The sequence below is a fragment of the Ixodes scapularis genome, unplaced genomic scaffold (genome assembly GCF_016920785.2).
Source record: "Ixodes scapularis isolate PalLabHiFi unplaced genomic scaffold, ASM1692078v2 PGA_scaffold11__112_contigs__length_91849675, whole genome shotgun sequence".
Classification (NCBI taxonomy): domain Eukaryota; kingdom Metazoa; phylum Arthropoda; class Arachnida; order Ixodida; family Ixodidae; genus Ixodes; species Ixodes scapularis.
In genome coordinates this window covers 5,406,789-5,424,658 of record NW_024609837.1, presented here as the reverse complement: position 1 = coordinate 5,424,658, position 17,870 = coordinate 5,406,789, and the positions used below count along the sequence as shown (strand labels likewise).

Below are 17,870 nucleotides of genomic sequence, written 5' to 3'. Positions count from 1 at the left end.
CTGTTTGCCTTTTCGTCAGCTGTTATCACTTTGTGCGCTCAGTTTGTGTGGATTTTTCCGAAATAGCTGATGCCATACAAAAAAAGAACCGAAAATTTCGAGTGGTGTTGGCGACATACCGAGATTTATTATTAAATTATCATTTGAGCTACTCATTCCTATCCTTAAACACATTTTCAACTTTTACATGAGTTTACGTGTCTTTCCCTCGCTTCGGAATAATTCGGTAGTCATTCCGATTTTTAAAATGTAGCGATGCTTTCGCTGTTACAAATTATTGTCTTGTTTCTTTGCTTTGTGGGTTTTCTAACATTTACAACCTGTCGCCTAGCTTATAACGGTGTCGCCACTCGGTGTCTTTACATCTGTGCATCGATCTCTGAGTTCCGCCACCTTTCGAGCAATTCGCGCTTTACGACAAAATTTTTTTATTTTTATGCTTCGTACAATTTTTGTATCAGGGTGTATTGAGCGGATCATGCATATTGTGGTTTCTTAGTGTTTCCATAGAAGGGCACACATACAAATACAATTTTGGTTATTTTTGCGCACTTTAAGTAAAGATTATTATTATTATTATTATTATTATTATTATTATTATTATAAAAAAACGACATTAGCGACTTCTTTGCTAAATACACCGACCTGCCAAGAACCACTCCTCAAATGGAACCACTGAGAACGTTGGCCGAACGAGGCGGGGGCCTAAGGGGTGCGAGACGAGCAAACTTCCCCGACGCCAGGGCGGCTCCACTGTTCAGGCTGACAAAAGGTGTGCCTAGTCCGTGCGTCATGTGACATGTCACGTTCGTATCCCTGTGGCTAACTAAAGGTGCGGCCTAGAGCGTACGCCATTGGCCACGTGACGACGCAGCCAATGGGGAGGAGGTACGTGGCGCCACGTCATGTGTGTGCAGAATGAGCGCTCTGCTTCCCGCGCGTCGCACCGAATCAGCAGAAAGAACTTTGATGCATGTTATAGTACTATAGTACTATAGAAATCTCACTATCGACAGTAGAAAAACTATCGTCAGTACTATCCATAGTCGATTATCGAAAAGCTATGGATAGTACTATCGATAGTCGACTATCGGAAAATTATCGTTAATCGACTATCGGGAAGCTATCGATAGTCGACTATAGTAAACCTCTCGATAGTACTGTCATGCTTTACTATCGATAGTTTTGCGACACTAGTAGTTTGCGTCGCTCCATCTTATTATTCTCGCTTGATTTATTCAAATGGGTCACCAACTAGCCCAAGCACATACCATCCCAACTTTGGTTCAGCTTTCAGTCATGACGAAGGCGGGAGTTTGGGTGATGCGAGGAGAAATTGAGGCAAGGGCTGAGATGGAGGCAACTGTGTTCGCTCTAGTGGTGCACAACTGTCGACAGTATTACCGATAGTATTGATAGTTGGCAGAAATCTGACTATCGATAGTAAAAAAAACTATCGATAGTACTATCGATAGTCGACGATCGATAGTTCTTCGACATTATCGATAGTTTTGGAAAAACTATCCATAGTATCGATGGTAAAGTTATCGATAGTTTTGGATCACTAGTCCCACACCCAACAGTGTATTCGATCCCTGTCGAATTTTTTTCTCTATTTGTTTCGTGTTTTTTTTAATAAACATGCTGTACTATCACATACCATTCAGTCCATTAAAGTGTCTCGTAAATTCAGAGATGAATCAGTTGTACTCAGAAAGCCTGAGAAGTTGGACGTCAAACGCGGAAGGTCAAATAAGGACCAGAGTTGGCGTTCCGAACACAACTAGACGTATTTCGTTTTAGGGCTTATATTTAATGAGTGGACAATAAATCTCAGCTTGATGTGTCCTGTCTCGATTTGAAGGGTTTTTTTTTTCCTGTTTGATATAATTTGTGGTCTTATAATGTTGATAAAGCAAACGAGAAACTCACCCCAGTTGCCCAGTGCGATCGAAATTTTTCTTTAGACATTTTATGTATTTTGTTTATCTAACCTAACTGGTTATCAAAGAATCTCCAGCTCTACCTGCGTAAAAAAAGAAAAAGAAAAAGAATAAAGACATATATTTAGCGATTTAAAAATTAAGCTCGTTTACCTTTTAGGTATGCAGAATTTAGTGTTTATTGTGGATCAGAAAATAAATTTTTAAAAAGCCATAAATGCGTACATCTCCACAGTGTAGAAAAATGTAGCCAGAATTGTCGACAAAATATTTCTTGACATTTTGTGCAGCTGTATAGCCGTGTGCCCAGAGAAGTGTTTTGCTTGCATGATACGATGACTGACACTCATTATAGTATATCGCCTGATGAAGTTGCACACATTTCCATGGAAAAGTTTAGCAGAATTTTTTCTGATCGCCTTCAGCCCTTTCGAAAAGACATTAATTTAGTTAGATGTCATGACTTTATGTGCCCTGTTTTTGCGGATTTTGCCAAAGAAGCTGGTGCGATACGAAAACTGAAACTGAAAATAATTTCGAGTGATGATGACGAAATACCGAGCTCTATAATTAAATTATCATTTGAGTTATTCATTTCTATTTTGAAGGACATGTTAAACCTATAGCTTATTTCATGTGTCCTTCCCTCGCTTTGGAAGAACTCGGTAATCATTCAGAATTTTAAAAGTGTTGATACTTCCGCTGTTACAAATTCTTGCCTTGTTTCTTTGCTTTGTGGATTTTTAAGAGTTTTGAATAGTCGCCTAGCTTATAACAGTGTCGCCACTCTGCATCATGACATCTGTACATCGACCTCTGAGTTCCGCCGTCTTTTGAGCAATTCGCTTTTTACGTGATAAGTTTTGTTTTAATGCATTTTACTATTTTTGTATTAGCGTGTCTTGAGTGGATCATGCATGTTGTGGTTTCTTAGTGTTTTCATAAAAAAAAAAAATCTAAATCCCGATGCGGTTATTTTTGTGCACTTTAAATAAAGATTAATATTAATAATCTTCTCTTCTTATTATTATTAAAATTATTATTATTAAAGCAGGCAGTGTAAAAGCTTTAGTATATATGTGTTCAATTTTTTTTTAGGATTTGTAAGGAACAAATGCGGGATGCCAATACAAAACATGAGTATTTGCGCTACTGTCAGTACAAGGTACGGCTACAATGCAATTCAGCAAATGTGTGAGGAGTTTCAAGGCTGTGACGATGGCGGAAATAGCTTTCCTTCCGCTGAAATGTGTTGGAAAACTTGTGCCCGTAAGTAGACGGTTACTCTGTAAATATTGTGGTATATTACATTGTAAAGCTTTAAACGCAAATTGCTACTTATTGACGTATTTATAAAGATCTTTCAAAGCAGGCACATATAAAGTTACATTCTTAAAAATGTGGCCTTTTTAACAATAGTCCACAGAGAGCTTTAAGGATTCCGCACTAAATATTAAGTATGCCGGAATTTATAATATCTGTATAAGTTTCAAAAGCAGACTTTCGTTGCAACATATGTGTTTAATATTGTGTGCTTTTGTACGTCTTGCTTTTAGCTATTTTCCCCAATCTGTTATCACGCTGACATTGTTCTATTTGCTTTATATTTTACAGCAAGCGCAAGCAACCCTTATTGAAGTTTGCCACTGGCAGCTGTTTAACTCTAAAAATAAAGAAGTGTATTAACAATCATGTCGTACTATTATAACTCACATGTATATCCTGAAGATGAAATTAGTTTACGGTATTGTATTTCTTTTTATTTAGTTTGCCTAAAGCCTCTTGCTATGCGTTAGATGAAGGCAAATGCAAGAAAGAGGGAAAAAGATTTGCGACAGGGAATACAGATGTTCAAGCAAAATTGTTACAACTAGAGGGATGGTTCTCATGCTGATTTTGTTTTCTGCTCGCAAATATAAAACTATTCTACATGAATATAGTTTTAGTGTTGACTAAATTGGGTGCTAAAATATGTTTCTTGACAGAAAACACAAGAAGCCCGTGTGTAATGCCTCCTGACTTCAACTATTACGGATTCTTTTCGAGATATTATTACGATATTAAAACTAACAGATGTCAAGGCTCAAGTATATCGGGTAAAGGAGTTCCTGGAAACACAAATTTATTTTGGTCAATGGAGGACTGCAAAAAAACTTGCATAGGTAAGTGCTCACGTTTAATGTATTTTTATAGCATCGGGCGTTGGAACATTTCTTTGAAACTGTAAAAAATAACTTAAGAAATAACTTCAAATATGTTTTCACTTATAACTGTGTACGGCATTCACATGAGACAAAATGTATGGAAAAGGCCCAAAATAAATTATATTTGCTTTTTCAGTAGGCAAAATTATTGCATGGCAAATAAACTGGTAGATAGGTACCCTTTCTTGAGTAACAAAAATATATTTTTCCAACAGTTAGACGATAAGCTCTAAAATAATGTGTTTAGGAACAACAACAAAGTTTGCGTCCCTCTAAAAAAAAAACTCAAACATTTAAATTAGGCAATGGAATAATTAGCGCCCTTCTTCAGTCCCTGCGCAGCTGCGAATGCGACAATAAAAAGTGAGAAGTTTTATTATATTTAGGACGTTGTTCCTGTAGGTGGACCTTTGTACATTTAACTTTACGGCATCACTCAGCTATTGACTGCAAGCTTCGTTTCTCTGAACAGCGAAAACGAACGTTAAGTTTAAATTCTGGCGGGAGTAAATAACTTCGAAATTTAGTTTCAAGCAGAGACTACAGTTGTATTATTATCCTGCCGCAAAGCTTACTTGCACTTAATCCAACTGTGGTCGGTGAGAGGTTAAGATCCCAGTACACGCTCTGGCTCCCACACGTGGACGTAGCCTTGCTGTGGTTTCTCTCTGGTTGTTCGGGAATTCTTTATACAAGGCTGAAAGCTGGCCGTAGGGGCGGAGCATCCACTGACTTCTTAACCCGTCACCGACTATGCGGCTGGGCATGAATCATAGTCGAAAACTAAATTATCTCAACCAAATACAATTTCCATTAGTATAGAGCACGTACCGAAGCTAAGGAAATGCGCTCATTTTAAAATGTATACGGCGGACTACATCGCATCACCCGTGAGTTGTGTTGACTAAATAACAGGGAAAAATATGTCTGGCATGAAAATGCGAGAGATGTTAGCGTTATGAGCTTTTAACGTGACAGAAGATTGTTCGGGTTGACTATTATGCCAACCGTGATTCACAAAATTATTATTTCATAGGTGTAATACTATGCACCACTGAAATATCGTGAGTGACAAACCTATATGATAGCACCACCAAACTGCGCGCTGTCATAAAAGTTGCGATTAATTCGTGGGAAAAGCAATACGAGTAATGTAATATGAATTTCCCCAAAATTATACCAAGATATGCTAACTAAGCATAGTTCCGGACCTAGAACACCTGTATGTTTCACGGGTCATTTCATGGGGACAATCAAGGACGTGTTACTGGGTAATTGGGAGTTAGACGGCCAGAATGCGAATGGCAAGTTCTCTGACCTATGTTTTGATTTTTTTTACAGTGACAAATTTTACTTTGTTAGATAAATAACCTTGCTACCTGAGTCTAAGGACGCGTAGGTGTAGACAGGAGTCGCATGAGAGGAGATTATCCAAATATTTTCCCACCAATTGTCTTCGGAAAGGGTTTTAAAAACGAAGTATTTTAAACTATCACTGGGAGTAGAGGTTACGTTGGTAGACAGTGAAGTTTGATAACTTCAACCTGGAAGTTATCTCGCTCAATTTTGTAATCTACTCCTAGAAAGAAAAAAGCTTGTTCTGCCAACTAAATTTCGATGACCATGAATGTAGACTAACTGGAATTTCTGCATGAGGGAGCAACGTATATATTCATGCGACGGAGGGTAATCGCGCCTCTGCTGCACAAACCTGTTTACAGGAGCGAGACTCACAACTGGCCGCTCCTGCTTTGCAGCGTTTGTGGTTAGTTATGGTAATCGAATTATGTGGAGGTCTGCTGGTTATCTCGTGAAGTTTTCTTTAGCCAGACTCGCTGTACAATATGCCCTTTAAAATAATTGCTTTCTTTTCACCGCACAAATAATCTAGGTAACCAGCTGAATGTAGCCCTTTCAGTCATCATCAGATGCAAAGGTTTCAGCACAAATCGATATTTTATTCAATAATTTAAGCTGATATTCTACAACAATTCATGGCTAAAGGGGGGCCTTTAGTGGTAGTTGAGGTCATTAATATTGGTCTATTCGCGGGTTTCTTCGGCCACAATTTTTATATCTAAGGTACCGAAAAATCGCTTATAAATTTGATATAACATAACTGAAAGGCATGAAAAGTAGGCATTTAAACCCGACCACTATTGTTACGATTGGGCGGAGATCGAGCGTTAGGCGATGAGTAGTCTTCTTCTGCAAAAAAAAAATCTCGCATTTGTTTAATCGAGGAAGGGGGGGGGGGGGGAGTTGCCCCCCCCCCCCCCCCCCTTCCCCGCCCAACTCAACAAATGCGAGATTTTTTTTCGGGTCACACTGCACGTGCTTAGAAAGTAACTGCATCGTGTAATACATCCACCGAGATTGCAATTTCCACCTACATTTGTTGCCCTCTACATATGTACAGCGATCAAACGGGGCGTTATTGGCTGACTTAAATGCCAGCCGGGGTCCTGCGTTGCAGTGGAATGGGAGCTTTGGCGGATTTTCTAGCTACCCAATCTAAAGACACTTTCAATATACCCAGGCTTTACACTTTTCAGTGTGTTATTTATTATTTCTAAATTAAAATAAAAGCTATTGAGCAAAGGCAAATGAAGATTACGCAAAAAAGAAATTAAAATTATCCGCATTACATAGAGGTGACGTCACATGCATATTTGCGAGTCGAGCAGGCAGCCTAAAAAACAATATTTTGAGCATTTCTTTCTTTTAGTTTTCCTGTCGTAAGCTAAACGAGCATTCACTTTACAACATCAAGTTTCTCGTATCCCGTAGGAATAAGCTGCACTTTCTCAATAATACCCGATATTACATCTGACGTCATGTTTTCAGTGTTGCCAGTGGAGACTTTCAGCCCCTGATATCAAAATTGAAACTTTAACTTCTCTAAAATGCTATTGTGACCTCCACTTTTTATAGGTTACTAGTTCACTTGTATGTTTTTTAGCGAAAAGTGTTCTCATTAAGGTCATGCACTTTTTCTCTTTTGCATTTATGTATCACGTTTCATTTTTTTTTTCATAATTTGCCTGCGTTTGGTGTGCCTGCCCTTTATGAAACACTGCATGTATGTATAAATGCTGCACACTTATGTAGGCCCTCGGGCTCTTTAGGGGCACCTAAAAAGTACAAATAAATAAATTATTAGATATATTGATGTGATGAACCAAATTTGAGGCATATCAGTAGCTATCAAGGTCTCATCAGGGCTTCCATTTAAGTGCACATGTTTCTAGAAACGTTTCTAAGGGCGCCTCGAAGAAGTGAAAATTTGTATGCCTGGCTTTATTGGCGTCTAAAGCTTTTGCAACCAGTCACTTGTCCCCGTAGCTTTGACTTCACTGCACGCCATCGTGAAATTAACTCCCTAGGTAGGTGGTTCTCAACCATCGATGTTTCGCGAACTTATTGTGTATCGAAGACGATGATGGAAGACCCCGTTCATGGTGAGGGGAGAGAAAAGGTATAGGATAAATATAATAACGATATTACAATGTATATAATTCTAGGCTTAGTGTGAAGTATTCTTCTCTTATTGACATACACACATAAAATTCGCCCGAAAATTGAAAAATGTTCTTCTCTATCTGAAAAAAGGCGAGTTTTAGTGCTGGGTTTGACTGATGAGGCAATGCTTCACGGAACCCTAGGATGCCTTCGCGGACCCCAAAGGCACCGCGAACCCCCATTTGAGAACCACTGCCCTAGGACAATTAGATATTTAGAAAGGTGTCCAGTAGAAAGCTGTCTGCTGGAAATTATGCATGCAACGTCATACAAAATTTAAATACACACAAAAAGGTCAATATTTTCTCAAAGCGCAATATCCATGGTAAATAGCGTGCAAGGTTATATTAGAATGGTCGCCCGTGAAGCACCCTCCGCCATAACTCTAATTGTAATTTTATAATGAGCGCGTGTACTTATTGTTGTTCTTTCTTTACACAGCAAAGCATCAACCTGGAATGAAATATTAAGGCGAAGAAACTATTACCTTGTCCAATAAGCAGGGAATCTCAGGCAGTCAAGATATCGCGTAGGGATAAAGCTTCCAGTAAGGCAACAGACCAATAAACTTTTGATTTATGCAGAATATGTGTTTGTTTGATGGGACTAGGTGCCACATATTTAAATAAAGTGTTTCAGGGAGTGACAGTACTCACCAATAAATAAGCAAAGGCAACCACATTTCAAGTGCTTCCGCTGTAGCAAGTACGCAGCGTTATTCCGAGGAATTTCATTTCATTCATTTATTAATCCGTAAGGGTCCTCTGTCGAGGACATTACATAAGGGGGGGCAACACAAGAAATTATACAAGAAATGAAAAAAAAATAGAAATGCATATTAACGCACACTCATGCAACGTAGCTAAAAATAGATAACAATGCACACTTATGCAACGTAGCTAAAAAAAAAAAAAAAACTTAACTTGGTGTGGAAAAATACGACATGATGGAGCTTTTGAAAACCACAGGGTCAGTTATTGTAATGAGCGATTCTGGAAGACTGTTCCAGTCCACAATTGTTAGTGGGAGAAATGATTTGTTAAAGGCATTACTAGAACCCGATATACGTTGAAAATTGTAAGAGTTATTAAGCCGACGAGATGACCGTGCGGGAGTGCGCAGGAATGAGCTTTGAACAGAGTGATGGTAGTGGTAAAGTTTATGGCGCCGATTGCAAAATTCTTGAAACTAAGATACTGGAGCGAAAGATTTATTTAAAATTTTTAAAGCTCCATAAAGAGGCTAAACGCTCTTGCTTTCGCAATGATATTTTTAATCTTTCTCTACAGTATTGCACCCGATAGCTTCAAAAATTGCTCTATGGGACCTCAACGGTTTAAACGATTTAGAAACGAAACTGATAACATCAGCTATTAAACGTTCGAGTAGTAACGAGTAGTAATTGCAACGCAGTGACGAGCGCCCGCAAAATTAGTACAGCCGTTAGAGCCCGCTTTTGATTGAGGGGCACAATGGTAGTAGCTGTTGCATTCACGGCAAGGATATGGTATAGATCAGCGGTCTCAAACTCATCCGAGTGTGGGGGCCAGATTGCCCATTCCCTAAAGGTCAAGAGCGAACGAGGGGGGGGGGGGGAGGGGGGGGAAGGCAACCTTTATGTATTTCGGGGGAAAAAAATAAATAATAAAACAACTGCTGGGGTGTTCAAGTTGCAAAGCAGCCGAATGCCGCAGCGACACACCTGTGAATTTCTAGAGAAAACTTGTGCCTTCTGCTTTTTTGTAAGCTTACCGTTTAGCATCTTCAGCTTTCATTTGCATATTTGGACTCCAGCAGCCTATAGGGGGCGCCACCACCAAACAAACATGGACACTGGGTCCAGGTCGCGTCGGCTCGGCCAGGCCGCCTGGACGGGTGGCGCATTCAATTTAACAGATTTTCTTTTGTTTAATGCCCAATTGTATAGGTATTTGAACTGAGACGGTTAAGGAGGCTGCCGGAAAATGACGAAAATTAAGCAAGCGCTTCTTGAGCCAGGGAGCATGTTAACCCGTTGGCGCCCCACTAGGCATCTGATACTCGTATTTCAATTCAGGTTTTAGTAGCAATTGAGAAGTCATTTTGACGAGCGTGTTATGTGTTATATATTACGTACTATGTCCCACTAAAGCGAAATTAGTATATTGTTCGGGTTGAAATATGAGCTTAGTTCACTCACTATTAGGTGAACTGCTGAATAAAAGTATATTTGACAGATAGAGACGCGAGGCGTGTCTCTGAAGCCCTATGGCTCTTCGAGTTGAGGCGAGCTTCTTTCCTCCACTCCAGTGAGTCGAGGTGGAGTGTCGAGTCGAGGCCCGTTTACGAATACGGCCGACTTAAACTTAGCGAAATGGTTCTAGCCGGTAGCACGGAAGCGAATGCGGTCAAGCTGAAGAGAGTCTTCATCGGAGATTCACGCAGAGCTTCCCTGCATTCAACCTTACTTCGATTCCTGAATGGAGAAAATTAGTATTTTTTTGTGGCCGGTGAAGCTGAGCAATGTAGACGTATATTGCTGCTGGCTTCGACGGGGGTATAATGTAAATATTGGAGGCGTGATAGATCATAATGCCGTGACAGCTTCTAACTTTGCGAGACGCGTCCCCCACCTTTTGAAAGCAGATAATTTCCCTCATTAATCATATGCAGCGAGCGGGTTTTCCTTAATCAAGTAATTGCGAAATCAGCCCAACTCCTTCAGTGTGGTCCAGAGGCTTTTTCGGCGGAACGCAGCCAAGATGAATAGCCAACGCAGAAACCGGCATGGGTGGCTCAGACTTGAAGCTGCGTAATCGAGCACAATCAAACTCAAGAAACGCAGCTATCGAACCTTCCCATTCACTTGACTGCAACATTCGTGTTCCCTCCAGTTAAACACATCGTCTGTCGTCTTCAGTCCACTGTTCTACATCCTTATAAAGAAACCACTCATCAGTTACCAAGTATAGCCGGCACTTGGAACCTAATTCAAGACAGACAAGAAATCAAAACGTTTTTCCGTGATTCCTCCCCATCCAAGAAATCAAAAGCACGTGACCGTGTGTTGTGGAGTAAAAGGGATTTCAAACACTTGATGGAAGGAAACAATCTACTGAGGCTTCACCACACTAATGAACACTCGAGCAAACTTAAGAAATTTTCGGACCTTCGTCAGATTACATTGTTAGCCACCACGCCGACAACACGTGTCCGCGAAAGCCACCAGAGACGCGGAGGGACGCGAAGCGACCTGGTCCAGTTGGTTCCCGGTTTTCCCGCTTGATGGCGTCCGTTTTGCTGGAGTCTCGAATACGACGGCTTCGAACCTGATGTTATAACAAGATTTAAAACACCAACGTACTGGCAGTTTCCCACAGAGCAAGAGCAAACGCACCGTCCTTGCCCTGTTGCAGAATTCATTAGGCTTAGCAGGTATAAAAATGTATCTTCATATGACAGTCTTTGCTTTCCTGACAATTTTATAGCATCATTATCAGAAACATGCTCGTATTTTCAAGGTATTGTCTGGCAGCTGGAAGCCCAATCACATTGCTTCATATTTGGCAGTTGTTCCCGATGAGCGAGAGTTCGTGCAGCCGATGTGCCTTCTTGAGCAAAGAGCTTGCACTTGTAGCGTGGTAGCGGCATTTCCGTTCCGGTTGATTTAGATTAGAAAGGACTGAGAAGCAAATACCTAGGCGAAGCAATATTTTGTCCAAAAGAAAGCAGAAAACTGCTAAATGGATGAGCCCGTTCTATGAGCAGATCCTTGTCGAGCCGAAATCAATCGACGAAGTAAAACTATTATGGCTCATGTGGGACTCGAGAATGTACGCTCGCAGCAGTGGGATGTTTGCGGGCCCCGGGCAGCCCGTTTGAGACCCCTCTTATAGATCATCAGAAGTATTTAACATGAAAAGGTAGTGAAACTTCTTGACATTCGAGGGGTGAACTTTTGGCGATAGTCCGTTCGATTCACTTTTAGTGCGAGCGGAACCGACGCCACGATTCGACGAAGCCATTTAAGCATCCCCAAAAGTTGATGTTTGCTAATACCGACTAAACCAATCATAAAAAAATGAAAGACATTTACAAATCTCTGTAACGCGAAATTAGACCGCCGCTTTTGAGGAGGAGGAGGGTAGCGTACGGAGAAAGGGTATGCCTCTTGTCCGCCTGCGTACGTTCCCCTCCCCCTCTCTTCTGCTCCTCCTCCTTGCCTCCTTCTCTCCTCCTTGCCTCCTACTTTCCTCCACCTTCTCCCCTCCTCCACTCCTAACCTGACCTAACCTAACCTAACCTAACCTAGCCGATCCTGGCCATGGTTACGGTGCAAAATAAGTTGGTTCGGTGACACAGCAAGACCTGAAGGTCTGTCAAATTCTATCTAACGGCACAACGCAGACAAGATGACCCGGTTACTACAGCCAGCGCAGATACGGTACAAACCCAACGACGTACGACGTTCCGGCGGATGGCTGGCACGGCTGATGCCTGCGACGGCTGCTGCTGGCGGTAACTGCCGCGGCTCACGCGGATGTGCGGAGATGCAACGAGAAAGCGCGCGATCTGTACCGAGGGTTCCCAAAATCCCCTGCCGTCGTGGCGCTGTACGTTTTGCAACAGGTATATTAGTCAACTTGCAGCGTCGTAGATGGCTTATCAAAGTCGGCCCACTGCGAGATGACTGCCATAGTCTTTCAAATGAAACTGGTGTACAAAGTTGCAGGTTTGAATAAAGAGAAAATCAAGAAATTCATAACATTGAATAATTGTTTTTCATTTTTTCATGATTGCGTAATAATATGTATTGGCATAGTTGTATCAGATAATATACATTTGTAATCGCTAAATGTTGTTGAAAATTGTAAAGTGAATTTCAAATAAAAGCTTTACTGTAAGTTTTTAATTGCGTTTCTGGTAATTTATCAGTGTTATCAATTGCAGTTGTCATAAACATAAATGTAGCTGTCGGACGTTTTCTTCATCGTCCCCGATTTGACTAAAAACTTTGCCAAACACACCGGCAAACACCACTGAAATCGTGACTAAAATATCAAGCCAAAGTAAGAAGAAAATTGCGAAGATATTGAATTTACAATTTTTGTCCTCACCGTGTTTTCCAAAGCGAGAGTCTCCACTGGCAAGAATGAAAAAGTGGTGTCAGGGGAAGGCACGATTTCACAATTAGATTGTAGACGTTGTTCCCAAAAGATTTATAATCAATTTCATGGTGTGAAATGAGAGCTTTAAAAGCTCGATTCAGCACCCCCGCAGCAGCAGCAAAACAATACTCGACACTGTCCGCTTTTAGACCGCATCCCCGACCTGCAAGCCTGTTTTCCCCTGACGTCACGGCACTAAAGAGCGCTGGTGTATTTGAATGTCGGTTTTGGCATCATTTTCACTTTCCAATTTCACAATAACTATTCTGAATTTCGCGATACTAAATGGTATAACAGAAAGGGTAAAAGCCTGTGTCTAAAAATAAAGTTAGTTGGGGTAGCTCGGAAAATTGCCAGAGTACCCCTTTATATATTCACAAAAGGTAGTTCAGTTTCCATGGGTCAGGGATAGCTGTTGTAGACTGACTGAAAAATTTGACACTCGACCCATGTTCGAAGAAAAACAAAAACAAAACACTACGTTTCGGGATTACATCGGTCCCTTGGTCACGGGTGACTATGGGTTGGGCGAATCTCCTTCGCCGACTCCATCTGTCGTAACCTCGTCAAAGGGACGAACTATTTATTTAGGCGAGAGATACCTTGAACCATGTCCGACCGTCAAAACAATCAGTGGGCCAACACTCGATCCCCGGGACACGAGAGTCCGTGCGCAGGCCGATGGTGCCCATGATGGTGATCGCAGCTGTCTGTTACAATAGCCGCAATAGACCTTTCCGAAAACGAGCTTCTATGACCGGTAATTTTCAGCATTCTTGCCTATGGCCCACGAGTTCCTTGGTCTGCGATGTGAAGACCGTGTGAGTCCTGAACTGTCTGAACGCTCACGTGGGATTTTGTTAATATTGGAACTTTGATGTATCCGCTTGGTTCTAGCACATGGCGCGAAGTGCATCCGTAATGGGACTGCACACCACTGGAGATGCACGAAACTACTAACGATTTAAAGATCTGTTGTTAAAATATTGGTTTGGACGTTCCACAGCATAAAACCTCTCATTTCGCGCAGAATACCCGGAAGGAATAGCATGTAACTATATGCACCTCCGTAATAAAGCTTAGTGTTTGTTTGATGAAACTGCATATTATTAAAAAAAATTGTGAAGGTGGAGGCCACCTGGTGTCGGTTGATAATGATGTTATATTCCTGAGTCTGGGAAGGAAACTTGGAAAAAAAAGGCTGAGAATACAACCTAAAAAAGAAGAGAGACAAACATAATATGTGGCGTGTAGTGGCTTTGAAACCGGGGAAGCTGAACACAGAATATAGCAGCGCTTGAATATGTATTGTCAAATCGAAAATACGAACCACAAGTAGGTATATGCTATTGCCAATTGATTTGCACCTTCAAAACCAGAGCTGTTGCAGTTATGATCAGGAAACAACACAGATTAATGTTTAATATGTTATTTTCCTTTGGGTACCTTATTTTATGGGCCTTTGCAAACGTCGCTTTCTGCGCGCTTCCATCTTTGTGTGCTGGTCTGTGGAACGCCTTCCGAGCATGCGTAGTTGCTCTGCTGCGCGGTATATTGGACGCTGCGCATGCCTCCACAGATCGGTGACTCAGCATTTTTCGCCGGGGTGATAAGCGATGGAAAGTTCGCTAGAAGTTGAGTGTGGTAAAGGCGTTATTTTGGGGCACTGCTATGGGTGCCCTGCAATCTGCTGTCTATACACCAACACAGTGTTTCGAAACAAGCGCACTTTGCCCACACCATGTGTGGGCAATGCGCGTCCGCAGAAACCGAATTCAGGAGGAGTGACGTGTATGCGCATGTGCAGTACCGACAGCAGTGCCATCGCAATGGCGTGACGTAAGTAAGTTCAGTTGGTCTACAACTTTGATTGATCAGGAGAAACAAACTGCAGGCGCAGGTTGAAAGCTGTTGTCTATTGCTTCTTCTCTGGCGATCTGGTTCACAAACTGAAACACTAAAAAAATTCCCAAAAAAGCGCGGTAAAAAACGATATTCCACATAGTTCTTTTTTTTTTCTTTCTTTATTTCTTTCTTTCCGGATTGACCGGGAGGTGGACAGAGACTAAAGGCGTGATGCCTGACGAGGTCTCTGTCCCCTTTACAGTTCTAACACTGCAGTGCGGGGTACATGGATTTTTGAACACAAAAATTAGAGAAAAGATCCTATAAAATTCTATACAACTCAGAAACAATAAAAAACAGGATCGATCGAATATCCCACGATAATTTTTTTCAGCAAAAAAGGATAAAAACAAATTGGTCAGAAACATGTTTTAACAATTCAAAAGTGAAATATGGACATGATTTAATAAGTACACAGTACACATATATCAGAACACAATGTCACTGCCCACCAGAAGTGTCTTTAGTCTTTTTTTTTTAATTGGAGTATATTGCAGTTAAAATCTATTAGATCTTCCGTATTATTCAAGATTTTGGCGACTTGGAAGCATGTCGTTTGTTTTCCGTAATTGGTACGTATTTTTGGAGGTCGTTTGATTCTATGTCTAAGAGTGTGATACGCTGTGTTTTCTGGCGGAATTGCGAAGAGTTTTTTTGTGTGTATTATCTGTAACAATTTAAAATAATGAATGTGATTCACTTTAAGTAGGCCATATTTGCTGAACAGCGGTTCAGTTGGGAGATCTTGAGGCTTACCTTTATAATTTTCAAGTAGTCGCAGATTTTTTTTTTTTGTGAGATGATCAACCTATTATAATTGGTTGCCGATGTCGTGCCCCAGACTAAAATGCAATAACACAGTTTGGAGTAAAATAAAGCGTAATATATATTCTTTTTTAGCCACAAAGGTATAAGATTTCTTATTTTATAAATACATCCGATGGCTCGGGATAGCTCAGAGCTCAGTTTATTTATGTGCGTGTTCCAACTTAACTCCCGATTGAACCACACACCAAGACATTTTTGTTCTGTAACCTCCTCTATAATTTCCTTTTCAAAATATATTGTCACCTTAGTGTTGTCGCACCTATTAACGGGAGGGAAAATTATATATTTTGTTTTTTTTGCGTCTAGTTGTAATTTATTATTTTGAAGCCACACTGATAGATTGTCTAGATAATTATTTGTCATAGATTCTAAGGCCGCTTTAGAGGTTGAAGCAAAAAATGCGTTAGTGTCATCTGCGTACATGACCAGCTCAGGGTGTCCCAGAATATTTGTGATATCATTCACATAAAGAAGAAATAAGAGCGGGCCTAAAATAGACCCTTGCGGAACACCGTACTTTATTTTGAGTGAATTAGAATAATTGTTGTTAATATAAACATACTGCATGCGATTTTGGAGGTAGTCTTTTATTAAAGTCAAAGCAACCCCACGTATGCCGTACCTTTGAAGCTTAATTAGTAATATGTCATGTTGGGTCGTATCGAAGGCCTTTCTAAAATCTAGGAATAAGCCTAAGGTGTATAATCTATTTTCAATATTGCTTAAATTTTATCCTTTACTTCTACAAGTGCCTGCTCTGCAGATTTAGATTTTTGAAAGCCGTATTGACATTTGTTTAATACATTGTGCCTGGAAAAAAAATTCTCTAATCTAGAATTTATAACCCCTTCAAATATTTTTGAAAAAAATTGGCAAAACCGAGATTGGTCTATAATTCTGTAGAAGGTGTTCCCCGCCACCCTTATAGATTGGAGTAACTCTTGCAGTTTTTAGTTCGTTAGGAAATATTCCAGTTTCTAGAGTAAGATTGATTACATGTGACAAAATATAAGATATTTGTTGGGAGACATATTTGACAGGCCTTGGCTTGAGGCTTATATCTAGTTTCACCATAAGCGGGTGTGCAGTCATAAGATACACTACGCACCAACAGTGACGCACAGAACGTAAGCGCAAGGTCATGGTGCGTTGACTACGCTTCAATCGCTGAGCCTTAATATCATGGTATTGCCGTAAGAACGGCAATACAGTGAAGTTGTGCTTGTCACACTGCTCGATTAACTCATCATTTCGGGATGTTGGCTGCGCTCTGACTAACAGTGAAACGAATTCTCATTTGGATAGTGTATTTCACCAAGAATACAATCACTAGGTATAGCTAATTTCAAAGATTTGTTTTCATTGTATTCCTTCATTTGAACTTGCTTGTGATACTGATATGTTGGAGGAACACAAGATTGCATTCTAGTTTTTTTTGTTGTTACTGTTTGTTGTTACTGTTTTTGGTTTCTTACGACCAGCGCTCGTTTATAGAGTTTTTTTAACAAATGAATATAGTGTCTATTCTTCTTGTTTCTTTGACTTGTTTCTCTTGTTTTATTTTAACTGTATAATGTTTAGTAGAATCTGTTATTATGTAACTACTTTTAGCTGCTGAACTTTAGGGGGCAGAGGCTTTGTCAGGCACCACGCCTTTATCTCTGCCCCCTACGCAGCAAACCCGCGAAACAAATAAAGAAAAAAAAATGCTTGTAACATCACAAAACTTTCCTTGCGATCTCGAACTTGTAAACTAAATTATCGAAAGATTACTAATAGATAGAAGCAATTACTCCTAGCAAGAAGACAAGACATCATTATACAGTAATCAAATTTTTTGACTGAACTTCGCATAAAACGTTGTATCCAATATTTCATCAACTGTCGACAACAAGGGTTGCACGAATCCATAGCTCACATGAATTACGCTTTCCACTTTTAAATTATGAATTTCTGAATATGATAAGAGGAGCGAGGAGCAATAAAAAAGAAAATTCAAAATTAAGTAATCAATGAATACCCTCAAACTACCCATGAATATTGGCGACTGCTAAGAAAATTTCTTCTCCTTCAACCCATTGATTCCTTGCCAAAAAAGATCAGACTCGATAACATATTATATCAATGTCTTCACAATAGCTTCTGGGTTATCAAACACACGTCGGTACTTCAAAATGTTGATTTCTACAAAATATATTTTAAGAAAACATTTTTATACCTGCTGCAAGATTGTGCACAGTATCACTCAAGGTTTTTGCTTCCCGAGTTTACCAAGCATAGGTACAATACGTAAGAAACAGAAAACAAACTATAAAATCAAT

At 40.3% G+C, this 17,870-nt stretch overlaps 1 protein-coding gene across 1 annotated transcript in view; it reads left to right on the top strand.

Annotated features, from left to right (window-relative positions):
* The window catches only part of LOC8042940 (papilin-like), a 28,403-nt gene extending 20,264 nt beyond the window's left edge, over positions 1-8,139 (top strand). The window contains exons 5-7 of the mRNA XM_002415892.3: positions 3,042-3,212; positions 3,929-4,105; positions 8,111-8,139. Coding sequence (XP_002415937.3) covers positions 3,042-3,212; positions 3,929-4,105; positions 8,111-8,139 — 377 coding nt within the window. The remainder of the gene's footprint in view (positions 1-3,041; positions 3,213-3,928; positions 4,106-8,110) is intronic.
* Positions 8,140-17,870: the final 9,731 nt, after the last annotated feature.